The sequence below is a fragment of the Pollachius pollachius genome, assembly GCF_949987615.1.
Source record: "Pollachius pollachius genome assembly, chromosome: 16".
NCBI lineage: Eukaryota > Metazoa > Chordata > Actinopteri > Gadiformes > Gadidae > Pollachius > Pollachius pollachius.
The window spans coordinates 12,541,987-12,564,682 of NC_136949.1; the positions used below are offsets into that span (position 1 = coordinate 12,541,987).

Sequence of the window (22,696 nt, forward strand, 5' to 3'; positions counted from 1 at the left end):
CACCGCAGCCTCTGGCGTCCACTACTTGATAGAGATAGGGCATATGAGAAAATCACACAAATAAAAATAAATGCAATGGACAACAATTTCTTACCGTGATTTGAACCAGCAGAGAAGTTCATTAATTGTAACATTATTTTTGGGAACTAGCATGTAATTTACACATGAACAGGAAACGACCATGTCATTTGAACATGAACATGAAACTACCATGTCATTTACACTTGAGCAGGAAACTACAATGCCATTTAAACATGAACAGGAAACTAACATGTCATTTAAAAATGAACAGGAAACTACCATGTCATTTAAAAATGAACAGGAAAATACCATGTCATTTAAATCTCAACAGAAAACTACCATTCCATTTAAACATGAACAGGAAACTACCATGTAATTTAAACATGAACAGGAAACTACCATGTCAATTACACATTTACAGGAAACTACAATGTCAATAACACATGAACAGGAAACTACCATGACATTTCACATCACATGTCTAGAGTTATAGCATCATCTTGAGATAAACGGAGGAAGTAAAGGACACAATCACACAATTTTAACACAGATTGCAAGTGAGCACACATCGTCCCTCACCATCATTTGAATGACAACATTTAGAAGCTTCCGGAGATATCTAGAAGTTCCTTCTACCATAGTGGCCCTACGGTAGCATGAAGCATGCCGATCGAGATAGATAACTTTTCTTTATTCCCTGTAAAAAAAATAAATTCTTCAAAGCTCATTCCTGCAGTGGCAATTGCAGCACCTTTCTCCACCTTCTGACTAAGTCGAAAACTTTCCATTGAATATGTCTTTTATCATTTTCTTTTTCAGTGCCGATCATTCTTGCCTTGAAAAATCTTAGCATTTTCTCATTTCAGACCCTGAGAAATAAATGAAATACATCACCATGGAAACTTGATATATACATTTATAGACTTCAACAATTGAAAAAAACACAAGAAGCCTGGCTCTGTATCCACAGGGTCTGCACGGATGTCCCACAGTGTTCCCATTCCTAACCAGGATATTCCCAAGGGTGTGATTGGCCAGGTTGGCCCAGTCGTCCCAACAAGAGGGGCAGAGACCCATTAACCATCCGCCTTGGTGACAGGACGTCACGGGACGATGGGGCAATGGGGCAAAGATGAGGGTGGAGACCACAGAAGATGGAGGCAGAGGGGCCATTCGTCGAAAGACTCAACATAATGTGTGTGTGTGTGTGCTTCCATAGAGTCCATAGATGTGTGAAAAAAATCATATGAAGAAATACGAGAATTGAAAAGTGTGCGTGGCCGCGACAAAGGCAAGGGAAGGGAAGGCCGGTCTGGGAACGCGTGGGGAAGGAGAGCATGCACCGCGGCTAACTGTGGCGAGGCTATTAGCGTGCTATGGAGTGGAAGAAGCAGACTAGGACACCAACCAATCAACCAGCAGGTCCCACCTTTCACAAAGTGCCATGGTCCGCCTTGGCTGAACCACATCGTCCGTCGCAATGAGCAGGGGGGGGGGGGGGAAGGAAAAAAACTATTGGGGAAAAGAAAAAAGGAGGTTTGGGGAAAATAAAAAGCGAGACAGGCTGCCAACAAGATGAAAGAGAGGTGGATTGAAAAGGGAAAGGGGCAGTAGCGCAATCAGAAGCGACTTTCCTGGAGAAAAAGGAGAAATGAGGATTGGATATGTGGTGAGGGCCAGCTGAAGTTCAGGAGTGAAGAATAGTGAAAAGTGTTTTATTCCTCTTTTTTATTCTGCAAAGAAGAAAACTGGAGGAGGCTTCACCTCATGACCAGAGCCTGTTGGCGGGTTAGCCAGCACCTAAATAGCCCTGCTGTTTTATTAACCATTACTTTTCTTTATTTTATTGCTGGGCAAAAAGTTTCTTCCCTCACTGTAGGCTACTTTAAAGTGGTGGCTGCATAACTCATCTTACTGGCGAAAGTGCCCTTAATGGAAAGTGGGGATTGGATAGGTTACTAATGCATGAGCTCTAACACCAAAGGGTCACGTTTATCTCTTAGAACATGAAATAAAGGAACTGTGCATTAAGAGCCATTACTTCCTGTTATTTGGCACATTGCTGCTGGCAGAGGTACTTCTGGACATAACTCTAAAGGCTCAGTTATGGTTCCACGTCGACGCAACGCAATGACCACGCAGACCCTTTGACGCATTCATGTACCCGTTTCGTTCTGCGCCGGGTTTTATTGAGCGGACCACTCGCAGCCCTTACTGCTTCGACGAAAGGTTACAATTTTTGGGAGGCACACGTCAGGCCCTTGCGTAGGACGCAAGAAAGGTCCTTAAGGATTTATTGGGTCCGTAAACCCCTTTCGGTGCGTCGACGTGGACCAACAACTAAGCCTTAACCCTACAGACAAGCATGGCAGGTTCTCCATCATCATCTAGTGTTCCTGTCATCATTACTCTGGACCAGACAGGAACTTATTCACAGTTTGGATAACTTTTTTGGTATCTGGAAAATCTTGGCTGTCAGATCTTCTGCTAGAAAATACTGCCCCATTTCTCGTCAGTATATCTACTGGGGTTTACAGTCGTGATAAATATTGCCCCTCGAAATCCTTCATAAGGGAAGACGTTTTATAGGGAACGCTGAATCAATGTGTACGTCGGGTCGTTCACAGAGGGAAATGTTGTTTTTAGTGTACATAGTGTGTGGATTATGAAAAAGGACAGAATATAAGTTAATCAATACATTTTAGGGCAGGAAAAAATCCTTACAATTAATAAGTAATGGTATTCAATTGCAATGGAACACTGACTTCCAATAAATTTCCAATAAATTATACACAATATTTTGACTATGGGTAGTAACAGCAAGAGCAGGTTGGTCTAACCTGCAGACAGCGTTGAAGAAAACCAACCAAAAAAACCCCACAAATTGGTATCATTGATTTTCTCCCCACAGATTATGTCATTATAAAAGCCCAAAATCCTGAACTTGCTGTGACATCTCAAAGCCAATTCAATTTTGCGAATGGTTGAACGCCTGTGTGCAGTTTAATAACGCTCACCTTGCTCACTGGGAGGAAGAGGCAGAGGGAGAAACCTGCTGACTTGGAAGCCCCGGAACATTAAATCTCCTTTTAACTCAAAAGTCTGGGCTTAAGGAAGTTTTACAATAGATAACCTGAATCTCTACGGCCGCCTGACCTCAGAAAGATGGCCGACGTCCCATTAAGGCTATAGGTTCTGGTCAAGGTGAAACATTTCCCTGCCTCTGCCATTTTTGGAGGGTGTTTTTTATTCAGTGTCAGAAAAATGCAGCTTTGTTGTTTTTCATATACCCCCTGGGACATAATAAACGGCACAATTTGCCCAAATGAATTGAAAGCTGCACCCCTGCTATGGTGAAACCTGATTAGACTACAATTAGCAGCTGATGAAAGGGGAGGGGGGGGGCAGAAGAAAGAGACAGAAGAATGCAGTAGGAGAGGGGGAAAGAGAGAGGGGGGGGGGACATGAAAGAGAAAGTAATGAGAGCAGATGTAGAGAGAGGACACGACAAATGAAAGAGAGAACTGAAAGGAGGCCATCGCAGAGGGATCGGCTGGAAATGGAGAGATGAAATGAATGAGGGAGAAGAACGAAGGATCCTATGTGATTTCACGGAGCCTTGATCAAAACCCTGCGTTTCTTTTGCCACCCGAAAAAATAATAATAAAAGAGTGAATAATAGACGCTATTCATTTCTTCTAATTTGTGTGGCCTTGTCACGTATTTCTTAGCTCCCAGGACTCTACCGAAAATAAACACACCCACACTGTATCGGTGCATCTGCAAAACCGGCAAATGAGAGTTTGCAGGCTTAACGGATCAGGAGGCAAAACAACATGAAAATCAAACACGCATGTAATTGGCAAAAAAGATAAATAAAGAAATAAAGTCTGCCACGTTACATTACACGTGCTTCATGATTTCAAGAGGGGGCGGTAACCTCCCATCGCCTGGTGTGCACGCGTGTCCGTCTGCAGCGACGGCGTGATAGATCGTATAATACTCTGTAGATTGTGGGATTTGTGGGAAAGGCAAATCCAACACTGAAATCGGCGCGGGTTGGCGGTGTGCCACAGACCCCGGATTCAGCAGTACGTTGAATAAGACTACAGAAAACAGATCGAACACAGTGACCCAGACGCTAGGTTGGCCCAGTTTAGTCTCACAAAAAAAGCGACAAATATTTATGCGTGCATGCCTGTTAGTGGTATGTTTCCGTAACCCTTATAAACAGGCTATCAATGTTGGTCTTGTTCATAGCTAGCTTTATAATAGTGTATTTTAGTCCAAGAAAGCGGAGTAAGCAACAAATTTAAGTTATTGCCATTAATCCATTACTTTTCATTTACAGAGAAACAGTCGCAAAATAAAATAAAAGTTCACAGGCAAACATTTATTTCATTTATCAAATGGCTCTTTGACGACGGCGTACTTTCTCATCATTCAGAGAATTACTAACTCCAAGCTAAGACGATATAACATGATCAATGTTGAGTGGTAAAGTGAGACGTTACACCGTCAACGGCGGACCCAAACCCAATGCCCACGGAGACGGGCTCCTTTGTCCAAACATTGCGTGCTGACATTTGGCGTTTGCCACAACAACAAGAAGCCATCTTGGCAAATGTGATGTGTGTGCCGCGTGAAAAGGGACGTTTGGAAGGATGGCAGGCTGTGTTAACGTGCCTTCTTCCTCATTGTTTCTGTTCTCTCTGCTATCTCGCCCATTAGTCCTCATCAAAGGACCGGCGTGCTCACCTCATTACGGCTCCGTTCTCCTGTATCTGAGCCGTCGTAGTGGGAAAGCTAACAAAGATAATGGCTCCTCTTTGAGCAACACAAACAAGGTGGGGGGGAAGCAGATAATGTGTGACTAAAAGCAGACACACAAAAGTTTTGAGGGAATCATACACTTTCAAACTCACTCCGTCTTGCCGTCTTGCCATCTGCCGGAACAGCTTTAGTAGTTTGTGTTTGCAGTTTGATATTAGCCAGGGTATGAAAATATAGCTTTTTATGAGTAGTGTTTTGGGAAATTGCCCAATGCATGCATTTATGCATGCATTGATCAAAGCAACAGTTTCAATATGGATAGTCACAGAAACATGTGAGCAGAGGTTGGAGGTTTAATTGAGGTCAACATTGTATGATGGCAGGATAGGGTGATGGATTGGTTGGCCCTGCTGAAAGCCGCTGGGTTTAATCCCCAAGTTACACGTCCTCAAACGAGGTATCACTGTAAGGCACTATGGATCGCTTTGGATCAAGAGTATCGTAAATCTTCTCCAGGCTCTGTAAAGCCAGTTTCAAACACAGGCCACACACAAAGTGAAAATGATGAGGATTCACACATGAAATCATTGACAGGTTCCTCTTCAAAAGAAGGCAGACATTTGAAAACAAGCTCCTCCAAATAGAAGACTAGTTTTATATATCTCCATGTGTGTAAGTCTGCGTGCAAGTGTGTGTGTGTGTGACCTCAAAACGTGCAATCTGTTCCTAAATCTCAAGAACTCATTCCCATGATAGCATCTCAGTTGGGAGAAAAAAGACTTACCATGCCCTTGAAGAATGAAGTCGACAAAAGCATGCAGCACCAGCACACACGCACCATTCACGCACACGCACACGCACACACACACACACACACACACACACACACACACACACACTCTACACTTCAGCTCTTGAGCAAATCTCCTCAATGGGTCTTTTGAAGATAAGTCTTTGCTATCACAGGTAGTGCATTGTAGGTTGCAAAACCTGTTCATCACCTCTCTCAATTCTTGTCAGGAAATGTTAAAAAAGCCAACTTCTTATGTTGTTTTAAGAGCACCAACAAACAGAGCAAACACAAACAATGCCTGTTCCTACATTTAGAGGCGAGGAAAAAACAACAAAGCACAAAAAAGCTTGTCGTTATGACAAGGTTGTAGTGAAAAGAGGTGTCACTCACATGCTTCCTGTGGCAGAGCTGCTGTCAGTGGGCAAAGAGCCGTTGGAGCGCTCCATCTGGGCCAATCTGTGAGGGAGCGTCATCATCATCATCATGACCAGAACCACCACCACCCTCATCATCATCGTTGTCATGTTTTATCAGATAAGATTAGGCCCGTTATATTGAGCCTGATATGTATTAGACTCCAACAGCGCTGTGTCATAAGCTTGTTAGGATACAATGAGGTGTGAACGTGGCAGCATGGTAATCACTTCATCAATCCATTAGACTGTGTTCCCAAACTTCATTCTTAAGGTCACCAAACCCATCTCGTCTGAATTGAAATTCTGTCGGAAATTCTGTTGGCAATAAAGTCCTCCGCCCAATTGATGATGATTAAGTGACCAAATACAATGTGGCTCAAGTGTTATTTGAAACTTATCAGATACATGTTTAGGGTGATAGACATTTAAACAATATATATATATATATATATATATATATATTGACAAACACACATATATATATATATATATTAACACATATATTTAAAAACAGATAAAAAATACACACGACAAAGATAAAGTGTATGAGTGTACCCCAAAAGTATATAAAATGCCGCTCAACCACATCATACCCAAACTATACATTTGAAATGTGTGTACGAGTGTCCCTCCAGGCCCCTACCCTCGATGGCACACAGCGTGGCCGACATTGGCGGTGGGCGTGGGGTTGAACCAGAGGCCATAGATCCAGACATGGATCCAGACAAAGCAGGACTACTAATTAGATTGGCCCCGCAGATCAAAGCCAGTGTTAACTGAGCTCTGTAATAGGCAGCCGGCCGGCTCACTGGGCAGATTAGGGAACATGATCTTAACAACGAGCTGGACCGCCTTAGCATGCAGCGAGGCTAGTCATGGGCACGTCCTGAAAGACCTGTACTAACCCTTGTTGTATGGAGATGCGGCAGGTCGCAATTTGTGTGTGGTTGTTCTGGAGTGGGTGCGCGGGTGCGTGTGCATGCATTTGTTCAAATTGCCCTGTTGATGAGGGTAGGGTCAAGGAAGGGATCCAGACAGAAGGTTAATGATGTGTTACTACACGAAGGTTATAGGCCAGATGCACCGTACAAGGACAGAATGAAGACTACCTCCCAATGCTAGCTCTGGGCACTGCCTCTCGGTGTTAGAACTAGGTGCTCGCTAAGTGTGCTACCTCTCTGTCCTAACTCCCTGTTCAAGCTCTCTATGCTATCTCTCCTTGTTATGTGTCATTATCAGCTCCCGGGCTACCCTGCTATCAGCATGATATTGAGAGAGAGATTGTAGGGACAATGAATGTCAAAGATTTATGATGCAAGATGTAGCAAATCAATATGTAACAAACCAAATAAGAGGTTGGTTTTCTGCGACCGCGTGAACGGACAGAAAACTGGTGCAGCCATTGGTGACAAATAAGCAAAGCGTGTGACCAGAACGTATGATGGCCCTGAATAGAGCTGGCCATTGGGAAGATCTACAGCCACTTTAATCCCAGCTCCCATAGCCAGGAGTCCCCAGCCAAGATGGTGGGCGAGGGCAATATATTAAGAGGGCGGGCTGGCATGGCCGTCGGGCCCTGGCAGCCAGCATGCCTTTTGTGAGAATTATTTTGGTCATGATGTGTGAATCAACCCCCTCCCCCCTAAGTGCTGAAATGTAAATGCTTCTTGACACTGACATATGCCCACGGTTCTCGCGTCGAAAGAATATCTGTGATTGATTCCGTCGCCCTCTAACTTCAAAGGCTCGGTGTAAATATTATTCAAACATATTCCCCAAAGACATGATCGTATTTGGCAAATTCTCCACGAGCACCGAAACGTTGTGTGTAATTATCCAATGGATCGTTGCACCGATGATGAACCATGGCGATGGGACTTACGTTCTCAATCAGGCAAAAAAGGAGCGGCCTTGTGCTTGTGCTAACATTTACAACAACATCTGCCCCGACACTTAACAAGGCGGCTACCCTGAGGAGGTGAGAGGATGAATGGGTGGTGGTGATGGTCGGTTGGAGCGAGGCCTACCTGCTGGCATACTGCTCTATCCTGGAATGGGTGTCGTCATGAGAGAGCTGCGGTGACTGGGACAGCCTGTGAAAATGACATGGGAGGAAGGGGTGCAATGGATAGGTGTGAGCAATGGCCATGCATGTACAAACACACGGGTGGCTCAACGTGATCCACGCCCGCGACGCGTGGCCCTGTGCAGCATAAGCCCCCTGGAAACAAACAAATGATACACGCAACAATCTGGAGGAGGTGCAGGCATGGTGGACGACTGTGGAGAACGAGCAGGGGAGTGATCTAGAGAGCTACTTGGTGGGTTACGTGCTATCCAAACGGGAGCTGGATGCTGGTGGTGGTGGTGGTTGTGGTGGTGGGGGGCGGGGGGCGGAGAGAAAGAAGCGTTAGTGGTTGGAGAAGAGGATGCTGGGAGGGGTCGCGTTCTCGGCCGGTCGATCGCGATTGGTGGCAGGCGGGCATGCAGAATTAGACGTGCATGGGCATAGATGATGCATGCCGTCATGCAATCGGGAACCGGTCGTGTGAGTTTGGATGCAGTTTCGGAGGTGGGGGAGGCATCCCGGTCAGGATGGGATTAGGATAGTGGGGAGGGGTTGGTGGGGGGAGGGAGGGGGTCGAGCCTGAGGTGTCCCACTGGCGATACTCACTCGTACTGCTCCGGACACATGCTGATGAGGGTGACAGGACTGTAAGAGAAGAGATAGGGAAAGGGAGGGAGGGCAGGGAGGGAGGAAGGGAGGGGGGGGAAAGGTAGCACAGTACATTTTAATCGGGATCACAAGAGTGCTAGAACAGTGGGGGTATGAGGGGAGGGGACGGGGGCAAGTCACAATCACGTCACCATTCCGCAGACAACACATGGAAAAGGTGGAGTCTGCTGGAGGTCCGGTTACCGCAAGTCATACTGAAGGATACATCCACAGAGGGGACAGTCAGTAGGATCTGATCAGAGAGAGTGTAAGTCACCAATAGTTATTTCAAACTCCGGTCTGGAGGTGATCAGGAGTCGCCCTTTCACACATGCAACACCCAACAGGAGATAAGCCACATCAGCCGTGTTCACACATGTTGGAGGTGCTCTGTATACTTTAGGTGGTGGCCTAGGCAGAGTGTGTAGGAGGTAGGACGCGACGCAAATAGTATGCAACAGAAGTCGCAGTGTTTTGTCTACAACACATTGAAAATGGTGGTGATATCAACACTGCATTTATTGAGACGGATCCGCAATATCAACAGAAGAGTGGAAGGCAGAAAGAAGTTGGAACGCAAAAATACAGGCGAGAAGAGTCTCCTGGTTACAGGCCAGTCGCCTGATAGAAACGTCATCAACACGTCAGCAACAGGACTTTAGACCTGGGGCCAGGGTGATTCAGACCTTTCTGTTCACACATACGTCCCCCACTGGGGATTGCAGAGAGAGGTTCAGACATTCGGTGCATGTGTGAAAGGCCTATAAGTGAGTCACTTATCTGTGACCACTGCTAGCCACACTTGAGGTATCCCAGCACTCTGTAAACAACGAGCGGCAGTTCCAACCTCCCGCAGAGGAAAAGGACTCGTTCCGTCTTTTACGAAGGAGTTATCAAACAACAAGGGGGCATGAGAACAGACGCTGTATCAGGTCAAAAAGACGGCAGAGGTGTTAGACTTAAAGGTTACTCCAACCAGTGCTTAGAAAACAAAGAAAAACACATCAGTGACGCATGGTGGTCAGAGGAGCAAGCGGGGATGGAATTCAAAGCGGTGGAAAGCTTTTACGACTAAACTATTGGTTTTGTTATGAAGCATTGCATATAGCATTGGCTGTTTCCGTTTGATATTCAATGACATTTCATTTCTTAACTGATGAATACAAGGCTAAATATAGGAACAGAAATCTCATTATTTTCCGGAGTGGAGATGGGGGGGTAGAACAGTTGGAGGCGGTAAGGTCATGGCTCAACAATTTGGATGGGGGTTGAGAGATTGGTTGGTCGGCTTTCTTCTTCTTCATCTTCTTCAGGTGTTTCTGTTCTCAGTATGGAGGATTCAGAGAGCTGTGTGTGTGTGTGCTGCTGTGTGTGTGTGCTGCTGTGTGTGTCTCGATTCTTGCGCGACGCGATAGCTTAAGCAGTTACGCTCTTCTTACCACGAGGATAATAACAAACGTAAGAGGGAGCGAGAGCGAGAGAGCGCGATCAAGAGAGAGATGGAGAGAGAGAGCGAAAAAGCAAGAGAAAGAAAGAAAGAAAGAAAGAGAGAGAAACAAGAAGACAAAATCTCCATGCCAGTCGACCGTGAGGGAGGGATAATTTTGCTCACTAGCATGTTTTTTTTCTCTTTACGTTTTGTATTTTCAGCGGAGCACAGTGAGCCTTTGCTGAGCTAGTGATATTCTTTTCCCATCATTCCTCTGACCCCGTCCACCGTGACTGAGCCGGCTGTTTTAACCTTCAGCTGGGAGCGGCACCTCGTAAAACTGGCGGGACTAGTTAAGGGCCGAGAGACACAGAGAGAGACACGGAGAGAGAGAGAGAGAGAGAGGGACGGTATCACAGAGTGTGGGAGTAATAGAAATAAAGCGCGCAAGAGCGGAAAGCCTTTGAAACCGAGAGGGATCTAGCGGCTATAGGACATGAACCGCGATGAAGCGAAAAGAAAGAGGAAAGAGAGGGAGACAGAGAGAGAGAGAGAAAGAGAGAGAGAGAGAGAGAGAGAGAGGGCTTTCTGAGCTATGCTTCAGAGGACCCAGTTGGCCAAATTTGTAGAAAACAAGGCACGAGTTTCCCGGACTTCAGCCCGATTTTATTTTCTCACTTATTTCATAAACCCGAAAATCGCTTTGTGCACACACAGCGGGGTTTAATAAACAAATAAAAAACATTGGGCTTAATATTTCCATTCACGGTAATGGAGTGGACCTAATCGACCGTGGAAACAGCCCCCAAAATTCAAAAGCAAAAAAAGAAGTTCAATTTGGAGAGTGCCATTCAAATAATGGCCATTGTGAAACGTAGACCTGCACTCTGCCCGGTTTTCAAATTGGCTCTTCAACTGCTCCGTGGGGACACACGCCAGCCCCCTTGCCCACTAGCAATTTGGGCCGAGACTGGCAGCCGATCCAATGCCAAGACAAGCGTCTAATGTGTCAATCCCTGCGTCGGCAGCAATACCAAAGATGGATTTGTGGAAAAATCGAAGCTGTGTGTGTGTGTGTGTGTGTGCGTGCGTGGTACCACAGCCTGCCACGTGTTCTCAAACCAGACACCTCCTCAAACATGTCAGACAAAAGACAGTAAGACAGTGCTGGCCCTGTAGATTCTTAGGTGGGTGTGGGTGTGGGGCTCGGGGGGGGGGGGGGGGGGGAGAGAGAGAGGGATTGGTGTGGTATAGCAGAAAAAGAACTGACAGATATATAGGGGACGAAAGTCAGCAAGAGAGGGATAAGAGAAATAGGTAGACAAGAGTCAGGCAGAAAAGTAAGAAAAAACAGAGCGAGAGAGGGAGAGAGTATAAGAGAGAGAGACAGAGAGCGAGAGAGAGAGAGAGCTAAAGGATGAGGATGTAAAGTAACACCCACATTTTTTCAGAGGAGACATCATTAACGCCAGCAGGATACTGTGACACCCTGACTGGCCCTGAGAATGCACTTTCTTCCAGAGCATTTAGATGTTCATACACAGCGACGTCAACAGCAAAACCGATAATAACCCCCGCTACGGAAGACAACAATCAATAGCAAGGTTTTTACCACTCTTCGCCATTAGTGGAGGACTGGAAATTCAGATCACTCTCTCTGCAGAGATCAATGTGTTTTTTAACTGTTATTGTCTCTGAAGCCAGCAGTCAATTTATCGGCGCGGTAACAGGGTCAAATTATGTCACCGGTTTTACACGCTTTCCCTGTCAGTCTTTTGGCTCTAATTAGGAAAAGTTTGACATTTGTTATCTAGAGTTTTACCGTAGTTGCACTAATATAGACATTGCATTGTACATAAGCTGCACTTGCTAACAACTACGGCTTGAACAAACCTGGATATAAGCCACGCCCGGGCAAAGGCTGCTTTAACAAATGCCCGATTTGAGGCATATCAAAGCTCATCCGAGCTCATCCCCATGTGGTCAGGCTTTGAGGTCTGTGTGGATCTCAAAGTCTAAATTGAGCAGCTCAGTCGCTGCGGACGCTGCCGATATTGTGGGGATGGACCCGCCCGGGAGAAGGTAACCACACTTCAGATACGGCGAAGGTTGTAATGAGTCCGCAGAAACACTTTGAAACTCTGTGATGGTGATATCTAAGGATTTCTGTGCGATTGGCAGGATAGTGTCAAAGGATTACCTGCTGAAAGATGTATGTGGCAATTCAAGGTTGCACCAGTGGGGGATTACCATTAGGAGAATATTGTGTCACCAACTCTTTGAAAAGTATTTGCATAGAAAAAAGGGAATAATCACTGTGGAGCGAAATCGCTGCACGCCAAAATCTTCTCGGACCGACTTTGGTCATACAACTTTGTATATAGGCTGCACTCTTATATGGGCAGTACAACCGAAATGTGTCTGAGTTACGGCAGTCATACAGTGCATATTATCATATGATCTTTTTTTTCCATTATTCCATAGGTCTTCGGTTGCAATGACAAATAAACTCATAATGTATTTAAATGAGACCGTGTCTCTTAGTATAGGTTTAGAGTTGGAGGAGGGCAATCGCTAGCTCTTTGTTTGAATGATTGAATGTAGCTCAACCTTTACAAATCCGTGTAATTAGGCAAAGATTTCCGTGGGCGGCGAGAGTGGGTGGCAATCTGTTCGCTCAAGGTGCAGAGAAACCGGAGTGGGTGTCAGAAAAGCGTGGCGGAGAAGCTATTTGGTGAGACAGTGCATTAGCGGGTGAGAAAACACCAGCCAGCAACTTCCCTCTATCCTCACACTCGGCTTGTGGAGGTCGTTGGAAGCAGTCACCACTTTGACAAGCTCCAGAGTCCCAGAGAGAACCCTTGAGATTGGGATTGTGGAAAATATATATTCAATTATTTTCCAACATTTGAACGGATCCATTATCATTGTATAATTATATTTATTTTATGCATGCAGATTGTTTGTGAGTGGCACACAAAACAAATCAGATACAAATATTAGAATACTTTGGGAGTACATGGGGAGGGAAAAGAGAATTGACCTTGGCAGGGACCTATTGCTTGTGTTTATTAACGTGTGGATGGAGGATGTCTGGAGGCTTGTGAATGTGAGGAGCAGAACACTAGTCGGCGTTGGGTGAATGGCATCTCCCCGGTAACTGATCACACACGTATCCCGCTCCCTTAACGGGATTTAAATGCAAATTACCTGAGTCATCCCTGTGTGTAAACAGTGGGGAAGACAGCACCGGGAGCACCGGGCATGTCCTCATCTCCCCAGCAGCGAGAGAAGACCGTCGGGGAGCCAAGGGCGTGACCCTCTCCCCCATCCCCCTCTGCCCATTTTGGCAAGACATTTTGGTGGTGTGCTGTGTTTGTCAGGCGAGGGGACTATGACAGGGCGGTTGTTCACACACACAGACAGAGAGAGAGAGAGAGAGAGAGAGAGAGAGAGAGAGAGAGAGAGAGAGAGAACAAGGGCAACAGAGAGGACACGGTAAAGACACAGGGAGAGGAGAGACAGGACGAGGGAGGGACAGGATAAGGTTATAGCTAGAGGGGCGGAGACAGAGAGAGGAGATGGTCATTGTGAGAGGTACGGAGAGGCAGGGGAGAGAGAGGGAAACAGGGAGGTAAGCAGAAGGACTGAGAGACGTGAGCGTTCTCATGGATGTCCCCTGAAGGGCGGGGCTCCTCGTCTTCGTGTGTGCGTTATCGTAGTTTGTTTAGTATTCTTGTTAGTGCCGGGGAGGCCTGGCGACGCAGGGACGTGAGATGAGAGAGTGGAGCCGGCGCGAGACGTCGACACCCTTTACGTTTAGAATGACATCCAGGAAGGAAAACGGATAAGGCAGATACAGTAACTGCGCGGCACGAAAGCTAAAAGCAACGGGTGGATTTATAAAAGGAGGAACGACAGCTCTATGATTACCGTCCCCAGACTGACAGACACATACACACTGGCTGACAGGACATTTGTGAGGTGCCGAAGAGAAACGACATAACGCGTTTGTGCATTAAAATAGAAATGGATCCCAGGGTGCGGTGAAGGACCATAATTCAACGGCGCCACAGCTGGGCGGAGTTCTGCTCCGTTCATTTGCATAACGCGTTGCTGGTAAAGGGTCTGCTCCGGGGAAGCAAAAGATACCCCCAGCCCGGTAAATCAGGGCCCGTCATCGAGACCAGAGCCAGCCAGCCAGTCAGCCAGCCATCCTGCCAACCGGCCAGCATTCAGTCAGCCAGCGGGCATGCCAGCCAGCCGTACAGTCAGTGAACCAGCAATTAAGTCAGTCAGTCAGTCAGCCAGCCGGCCAGCAGTCAGCCACCCGCCAGAGAGATGTATAGCTCTGGGAACGTAACCAGGTAAAGGCCGGGCTCACAGCCAGATAAACCCACAAATATAGATTGCTACGCTCTCTCCCACTCTAAGCTACACCAAAACACACACTCTCCTCAGTAGAATTTACTGTTTGTGAGTGAGTGTGTGTGTGTGTGTGTGTGTGTGTGTGTGTGTGTGTGTGTGTGTGTGTGTGTGTGTGTGTGTGTGTGTGTGTGTGTGTGTGTGTGTGTGTGTGTGTGTGTGTGTGTGTGTGTGTGTGTGTGTGTGTGTGTGTGTGTTCCCCGCCCTTCAATGTTCATACTTTTTGGGCGGTAGGGGCTGGGGTCCATCGTGGCATCACAAGTTGAATCCCGACAAAATGAACACATCAACACACCTGATGGTGCTTCACTAGGATGACACACACTTTTCTCCTTCTCTCCATATATATGTATAAATACATATATACGCATAAAGACACAGAACCAATGCAAATATGTGTTGTGTGTTTTCACTAGATCCGGGACTTACGTCTCCATGTTGTCTCCCTCCAGCACCGTCTGCACTGGGAGGTAGCCCAGCCGCGGGTGCTTGGCAAAGTACTTCTTGGAGCGGAACTTGTTCTTCAGCACCTTGGTGAAGTCACGCATGTCCTCCCCCGACGTGGTCTGGAGAGAGAGAGAGAGAGAGAGAGAGAGAGAGAGAGAGAAAGAGAGAGCGAGAGAGAGAGAGAGAGGATGTAGATTATTAGTTACATTAAATATATTAGTGTTTGCCCGTGTTTTGCTAACAAGATAATTTGCAAGTGTTTTCCCCCCCGTCGGAGTGCTACTGCACAAGCAATTGACAATCAATCCCCCTGGACAAATGTACCCACGCACACACATAGACACAGACACCCACGTACGCACGCACCCACACACACACACACACACACACACAGAAACACATGCACAAACACCCCAAGTTGACAGATGTGTGGCAGTGAGCTGACTATAATGATTTCCCATGGCTTATTAACCAACACACATCCTAATACGTGACGTCGATTGGGAAACAAGCAATTATCCAGCCTCAAAAAGAGGGCATGCAAAGGAGGATTAGGGGGGGGGGGGTCTCTCTCAATAGGTCTCTTTAGCTGTGTTCGAAATCGTTCCCTATCACGGATATAGTGCACTATATAGGGTGCTCGCCATTTTGTAGTGGTGTTCGAATTCTCAGTGGTTAATTTCCTGCACTATATAGTGCACTTAAAATGCCCAAAATTTGAGTGTACATACAATGTTCCCTACACGTTACTCCCGTATACCACAATGCAATGCAGTCGTGTTTTTCCGGAGGAGAAGAAGAAGCTGAATAACCACGAAAACGAATAGATTTAATGATGGAGTCTCCGGCTTTCGTTTAGAAATGTAAACAATTTATTTGTGATTTATCATAACATAATAAAAAAAACCTTGATCAAGGAAATGTAACATTCGACATCAATACAACCTCAAGCTTTCCTCATGAGTGCCCGGTTTGTTAACATGATGTGGCCGCATCTGTCTGCGTCACACAAAAACCCAGCGCATTAACTGACGCAAATGACGTTTAGAAATGTTCAGCGTAGTGTCCGAATTCTCGTTTGTTTGTTCCCTATATAGTGCACTATATCATGAACAATATATAGGGAATAGTGTGTGAGTGAATAGGGAACGACTTTGAACACAGCTCTTGTTTACGAGCGACTGCTTGAAGGAGACATATTATACCACCAGGTGTGGGTGTGATTAGCCTTACAAGCCGTTTCAAAACTCTGCCCCATATGACATCACTAGTGGGCGTGTCCACCTAGATCTGTGCTGGATAGATGAGCAACATTTACCTCAGTCCACTGGGTAGGCTGGTAGACTGATCTATTCAGCACAGATCTAGGTGGACACGCCCACTAGTTATGTCATATGGGGCAGATTTTCGAAACGGCATGTAAGGCTAATCACACTCACACCTGGTGGTATAATATGTCTCCTTTAACAACAGCAAAAGACAGACGTTTAAAAGGTGGGGAGCTTTCCACTCCGGTACTCAGATGTCAACACACACTGCCACTGGCCCAGTGTGTGCATATAACTGTGAAATACATTACTATTATCCATAACTATCCATATTAATATGCTACATATTCTTTACATTATTATCTGAAAAAGGACTGAAACTAGAGAAAGAGTAGGGCTTTTATTTTCTTCTTCATCAGCAAACCACTGAACTTAATTATCCAATACTTGATTTAATAACTGGGGGGGGGGGGGCTGGGAAATTGAGAAACCTGACAGTTTTCAGATAAGGGGAAGGCATAAACAAAGAGTGTTTTGTTTGCCTCGCAAGAAATAAGCAGTAATCCACAAGAGCTTTTCGTTTATGAACGCCATTCAGAGGCTGTCGCCGTCGCTTCAGAGGACGTCGCCACACACTGACGTGGCCAAGCTCAGCAAGGACAGCGAGTTAGGAGAGGAATGGCAGTGGCACCCCTCGCTTCAGCCACGCTTCCATATTAAGAGCTTGAAAAACGTCTTCATTAACCGACGCTGCTCTTCGCTCACACCTCCCCAAGCCGAGTCGACATCCTCCGCCAAGGTTGGAGGTGCCTCCAGTCTCAATTTGTGGAGAAACTAAATGGCTGCTTCAAAATGGCCGCTCCCGGCCACAGCCGCTCGGATTACAACAGTCGCAGAGTGCGTAATTATCGTCTCAAAATGTGTGTCATTGACAAATAACTGAAAATAGACAGAAAATACAGGAACAGCTTGACAATGTTGTTTTGGGTTGTTGAGGGGTACTTTGTACTTTGTTAGCGAGACGCGGGAGGAGGAGTGGAGGCGGCGATGGCTTAAGAGGACTGGAGAACATGTTGTTAGAAGTGTAAGCCCCGAGGACAGGCTGGCGCTCCAGTAACGAGTTTGCCAACACACTCAGACTTTTAGTGCGTAGCACCGGCAAAGATGTAGGACAGCGAGCGCGACGCACAATGTGTAAAACAGGCCGGTAGATAAAGAAGAAATCACCACTTTGTGTGGCGGGCTTGTGGAACAAACCCCCTCTGAACAAGGAGAGAAAACAGTCAATCTCACTCCCAGTCTTCCTCGCCTCTATTCTTCTGCCTCGTGAAGAGCGAGGAGAAATATCGCTTTTCAGGGAGAAATTATAAATCACACACTCTGTAATAAGAGAGAAAGAGGGAGGCAGAGAGAGATGGATTCAAAGGAAGAGAGCGAAAGTGAACCAGACTGAGAGCGAGAGAGAGAGGAAGAGGAAGAGAACAGAACAGAACTGAACAGAAGATAAGAGGAGAGAGAGGCTTCACACATTGGTCCGTGTGAAACCAATTTGGACAGAGAGCAATTGCGGGGAATCAGACCAATGGACAGTGGGGTGGTGTGGGGAGGAGAGAGGAGGCCGGATTGGCCGGGGTCTCGGGGAGTCTCCCAGGGTGTCACCTCATTGTATGATGTGATGGACATGGGGTGTGTGTGTATGTGTCTGGGTATTCAAACCAAGCATGTAAAAGATATTCCGGGGGTTAACAGGAATGACCATCACTCTAATAAATGAACAACCCTAATGAATGATAAGGATGAAGCGCTACGAAACGTGCGTGTCTGTGTGTGTGTGTGTGTGTGTGTCTGCACACACTAATGTGTGAGAAGCACAGGGAGGGTTTAATTAAATTAATTCACAGAGTATATGAGCCTGTAGAAAAGAGATAGGAAATGAGCCACTAGTGTGTGTGTGTGTGTGTGTGTGTGTGTGTGTGTGTGTGTGTGTGTGATTACGCGCTTGGGCGTGTGCGTGCGTGCGGACGTGCGACTCTCTCACCGGCGTGCAGTACTCCACCATTGGGTAGTTGAGCTTGTGGCCCTTGGCGGTTCGCCCGGAGAAGAAGCAGCTCTGACACACGTCATAGTTGAAGTGTTTCAGACTGCGATACCTGGGGGACAGAGACACAGGGTGTGAGAGAGAGACATAGAGACACAGGGTGTGAGAGAGAGACAGAGACACAGGGTGTGAGAGAGAGACAGAGACACAGGGTGTGAGAGAGAGACAGAGACACAGGGAGTGAGAGAGAGACATAGAAACACAGGGTGTGAGAGAGAGACATAGAGACACAGGGAGTGAGAGAGAGACATAGAGACACAGGGTGTGAGAGAGAGACATAGAGACACAGGGTGTGAGAGAGAGACAGAGACACAGGGTGTGAGAGAGAGACAGAGACACAGGGTGTGAGAGAGAGACAGAGACACAGGGAGTGAGAGAGAGACATAGAGACACAGGGTGTGAGAGAGAGACATAGAGACACAGGGTGTGAGAGAGAGACAGAGACACAGGGTGTGAGAGAGAGACAGAGACACAGGGAGTGAGAGAGAGACATAGAGACACAGGGTGTGAGAGAGAGACATAGAGACACAGGGTGTGAGAGAGAGACATAGAGACACAAGGTGTGAGAGAGAAATAGACAGCGCGTGAGAGTGAGACAGAGTGACAATGCGAAAGAGAGAGAGAGAGAGACATAAAGATACAAAGTGAGAGGGAGAAATAGACAGTGAGACAGAAAGTGTGAGAGAGACATAATGTGAGAGAAAGAAAAACTGAGACATAAAGACACAAAAGAGGAACCATAGGAGCAGTGTGAGAGATGGGTAGAGGGAGCCAGTGATGCAACCTGAGACGGAACAAACGACCCACACTCCATTACAGGGGAGGACAGGGACTCTGAGGGAGAGAGACACACGGTGTGAGCCCAACACCGTGTGTGTGAGTGAAGGAGGGCGCCGGGGACACACACATGGGGCCCACTGAGGCAGACGAAACCGGAGCTGAGCGGAGTGACACGGGGCAAGATGGAGTAGCCCGGACAAAAGGGAAGAGCGGGGCAGGGGCGGAGGACGGAGTGGAGTAGGAGATAAGAGCAGATATAGAGTGGACACCGCCACAAAGGAAGACAGACAGCAACTAATGGCTAGTGGAACTAGCGTGTGGCTGGTGTGTGTGTGTCTGTTTGTTTGTTGACGCTTGTGTGCGTTGTGTGTGGACATGCATGAGCGTTTGTGCGTGCGTGCGTGCGTGTGTGTGTGTGTGTGTGTGAGTCAGTGGGTACAGCGATAAAACACATTACCGTCTATGCCTGTGGGGCGTATATGCCGTAGATCTCCACTTAAGTGCCCCGTTATTCATCCGTGGGACGCATGGGCAAAGGGGCGTGGCCGCGGCGCGCGCGACAAACGGCTACTTCGCTAGCGGTGGCCGTCCTCGAGGGCTGGGCCATTAAGGCCCTCTTAACGGAGACCGGAGCCACTGACAGTCACCGGATCTGCTCCTTCATCTCTCTCTCTCTCTCTTTCTCTCTCTCTCTCTCTCTCCTTCCCTCCCCCTCTCTCTCTCTCTCCCTAGCTCTCTCTCTCTAGCTCTCTCTCCCTCTCTAGATCTCTCTCCCTAACTGTCTCTCCCTCTCTAGCTCTCTCTCCCTCCCTAACTCTCTCTCCCTCCCTAACTCTCTCTCTCTCACCCTAACTCTCTCTCCCTCCCTAACTCTCTCTCCCTCCCTAACTCTCTCTCCCTCTCTAACTCTCTCTCTAGCTCTCGCTCCCTCTCTAGCTCTCTCTCTCCCTAACTGTCTCTCCCTCTCTAACTCTCTCTCCCTCCCTAACTCTCTCTCTCTCTCTCAAGGTGAGCTCATTGGAGAGTGAGAGAGGGTGAGTGAGAGAGGGACAGTGATGATCTACGAGAGCCCATACATCAGAGGCCGGAGGCGTGCCCAAGACACCGGCGCGTCAAACGCACCATTACACGTTGACGTGCAGCATATTAGTGAAAGGGAGGGGGGGGGTTTCACCTTCAGAAGAGCAGGCCACTAATACCCTTAATTAATCGTTTTAGTTCAGGTTTAGTTTCGCTGCGAGGATGGCTTTGGAGGGCGTCCCCACCAGCGTCCCTCCTGGTTGACCGGGAGAAGTTTCACTTCAGAGGGTGTGTGCCCCCCCTCCCCCCCATCGATCACTGACAAGGCCTGGGGCGCGTTGTGCTTCGTCAAACGTCTGCCTGGATTTCTTTCCGGTTGCTAACCCCCCCCCACCCCACTACTTAGCATGGCCCGACGCATGCGGTCCAAAAGTGCATCCACGATTGTATCTTTCCGATCGCTTGGTGGATTCGTTTTTTCCCATGTTAAGCATCTCCCTCCCGGGGGGTTAAGCTCTCCTCCGTCAAACAAGCTCTTTCTGGGCAGAAGAAGAGCACACGCTCGCCGGATTTCTGTGACGTGGGTTTCCGTGTGACTGCTCGTTTTGGCTCGCGGCGTAAACATTGGAAGACTGAAAAGCATTTGGATGAAGGCATCGCCGGAATTGGAGAAAGAGCAGTAGCGGCTTGAACCATACGGTCCAGCAGTCCCACATCAGAAATGCTCCCCCCTTGAATATAACCTAAAGTGTGCGCATGTGATTGTGTATGTATCATATAGCATATATAACACAAATAGTATTTGTGTTTCGGTGCAAGTGCTCTCTATTGTGTTTTAGAGAGATTCTTACTGTCTATATGCATGTATACGTGTGTCTTTCGAGGGGAAGTGCATGAGAGATCCAAGACAGATTAGTGTGTGTGTCTGTCTTTGTGTGTGTGCATGCACTCACCTGAAGCCCACGATGGGACACTCCTTGCAGATGTTGCACTTGGCCTGGTGCTTGGCCGTCTCGGCGGCGGCCACGCGGTGCAGCACGGGCAGCCACACCACAGACTGGGGCTCCATGCGCATCCAGTCCACAAACTGCCTGGGCTCCAGCTCCACCTTGTTACCCACCTGGAGGAAACAAACGCACAGGGTTTTAGGACTGCAGGGGGGCCCTTTAGGGGTTTGTTGGTGTTCCAGGCACCAACCCCATAAAAGTTCACAGCAAACAGAGAGAGAGAGAGAGAGAGAGGTATAAAGCTTGGTGCTGAGGTGTCAACCCGACAGCCCAAACGATGTAAGGGGGCTCACTCAAATGGAGTGAGCCCCCTGTTACCTTAAGGTCTAGTAAACGTGGACGTATATTTAAATTACTTCCCTGTGGAAGACTGCTGGTTTGAATTGTGGACAGAAACTAAACTACTTAAAACATTTTATGGGCTACTTATTCACGTGGAGTGTTTTCAAATAGATGCCGATAAAATTGTAATTGCCATATTTTTCATGCGTTTACTTTTCTTCATACCTACAGGGCTCATAGCAGTTGATTCAGGAGGAAAATACCCATTATACCGTTTGTATGTGGACTAAAAAAGTAAGTGCAGCCAAAAAAAAGTATATTTTGGCTTCAAGGCATTCATCTCAAACTCCAAAGCCCTTAATAGCGTTTAAAGTTTTAAAAACCGTTCTGTTTGATATTAGTTGGTTTGCCCTGTCGAGCTACCCTGAGATATTCAAGCGGCGTGTATTTCATTGCTGTACGCGAATGCTGCTTGTGAATATGTTGGCCTGACGAAAAAAACTGAATCTTGCTCATTCCGAAGTTCATCCGAAGGTTACCCCGTGCTAGAGACTATGGTGGTTGCCTTATGTTGTTGTTCAGATCTGCATCTCGCTTTACGGTCCATAGCGGCTGGATAAGCAGGAGACAACCCTTACACTCCCCCTCCTCTAACAAGTGGTAAGGGCAACGGGAGGTCGCTGCGCAGAGCAGCGTAGCGAGCAATTTCAGAGGAACGGCTTTTCAAGTAAACCAACCAGAGGCCATAAAGATATGAGCGAGTGGTGTGTGGCTGTTGGTTTCTTCAATAACACACTGTCTGTCTGTCTGTCTGTCTGTCTGTCTGTCTGTCTGTCTGTCTGACTGACTGACTGACTGACTGACTGACTGACTGACTGACTGACTGTTGACACACTGACACACTGCATTGTTTGAAAGACCGGTCCAACAGGGGACCAGAGGGCTAGCAGCCCTGATTCAGAGCCGCAGGGCGAGACACACTCTGCCTCCCTCGCCACCTGCCATTTCACTTAACATTCCCTGGGTACCTCTACTCCCAGGCACCAGATGTCTTATGGCTGAGTGGAGTCCTCCTCCCTACTTTGCTTGCACCATTGATACCGGCGATGATGCAGTGAGAAGCCATCGGCCAGAGGTAAACATACGAGCTGTCCAGTCTCTGGTTTTACCCCCTTTACTTTAACCTTTACTAAGCCTAGCTCAGTGCTCCCCCCCCCCGCC

At 47.3% G+C, this 22,696-nt stretch overlaps 1 protein-coding gene across 7 annotated transcripts in view; it reads right to left on the reverse strand.

The window, feature by feature from the left end:
• The window catches only part of utrn (utrophin), a 181,373-nt gene that overhangs the window by 13,650 nt on the left and 145,027 nt on the right, over window positions 1-22,696 (reverse strand). For 6 of the 7 annotated variants that reach the window (XM_079753662.1, XM_079753661.1, XM_079753665.1 and 3 more), the window contains 6 exons: window positions 21,140-21,306; window positions 18,327-18,438; window positions 15,003-15,139; window positions 8,678-8,716; window positions 8,031-8,096; window positions 5,978-6,043 (listed from right to left, as the gene is read on the reverse strand). In XM_079753662.1, the coding sequence (XP_079609788.1) occupies window positions 5,978-6,043; window positions 8,031-8,096; window positions 8,678-8,716; window positions 15,003-15,139; window positions 18,327-18,438; window positions 21,140-21,306 (587 nt within the window). The remainder of the gene's footprint in view (window positions 1-5,977; window positions 6,044-8,030; window positions 8,097-8,677; window positions 8,717-15,002; window positions 15,140-18,326; window positions 18,439-21,139; window positions 21,307-22,696) is intronic. The other variant, XM_079753663.1, reaches the window with a different exon arrangement.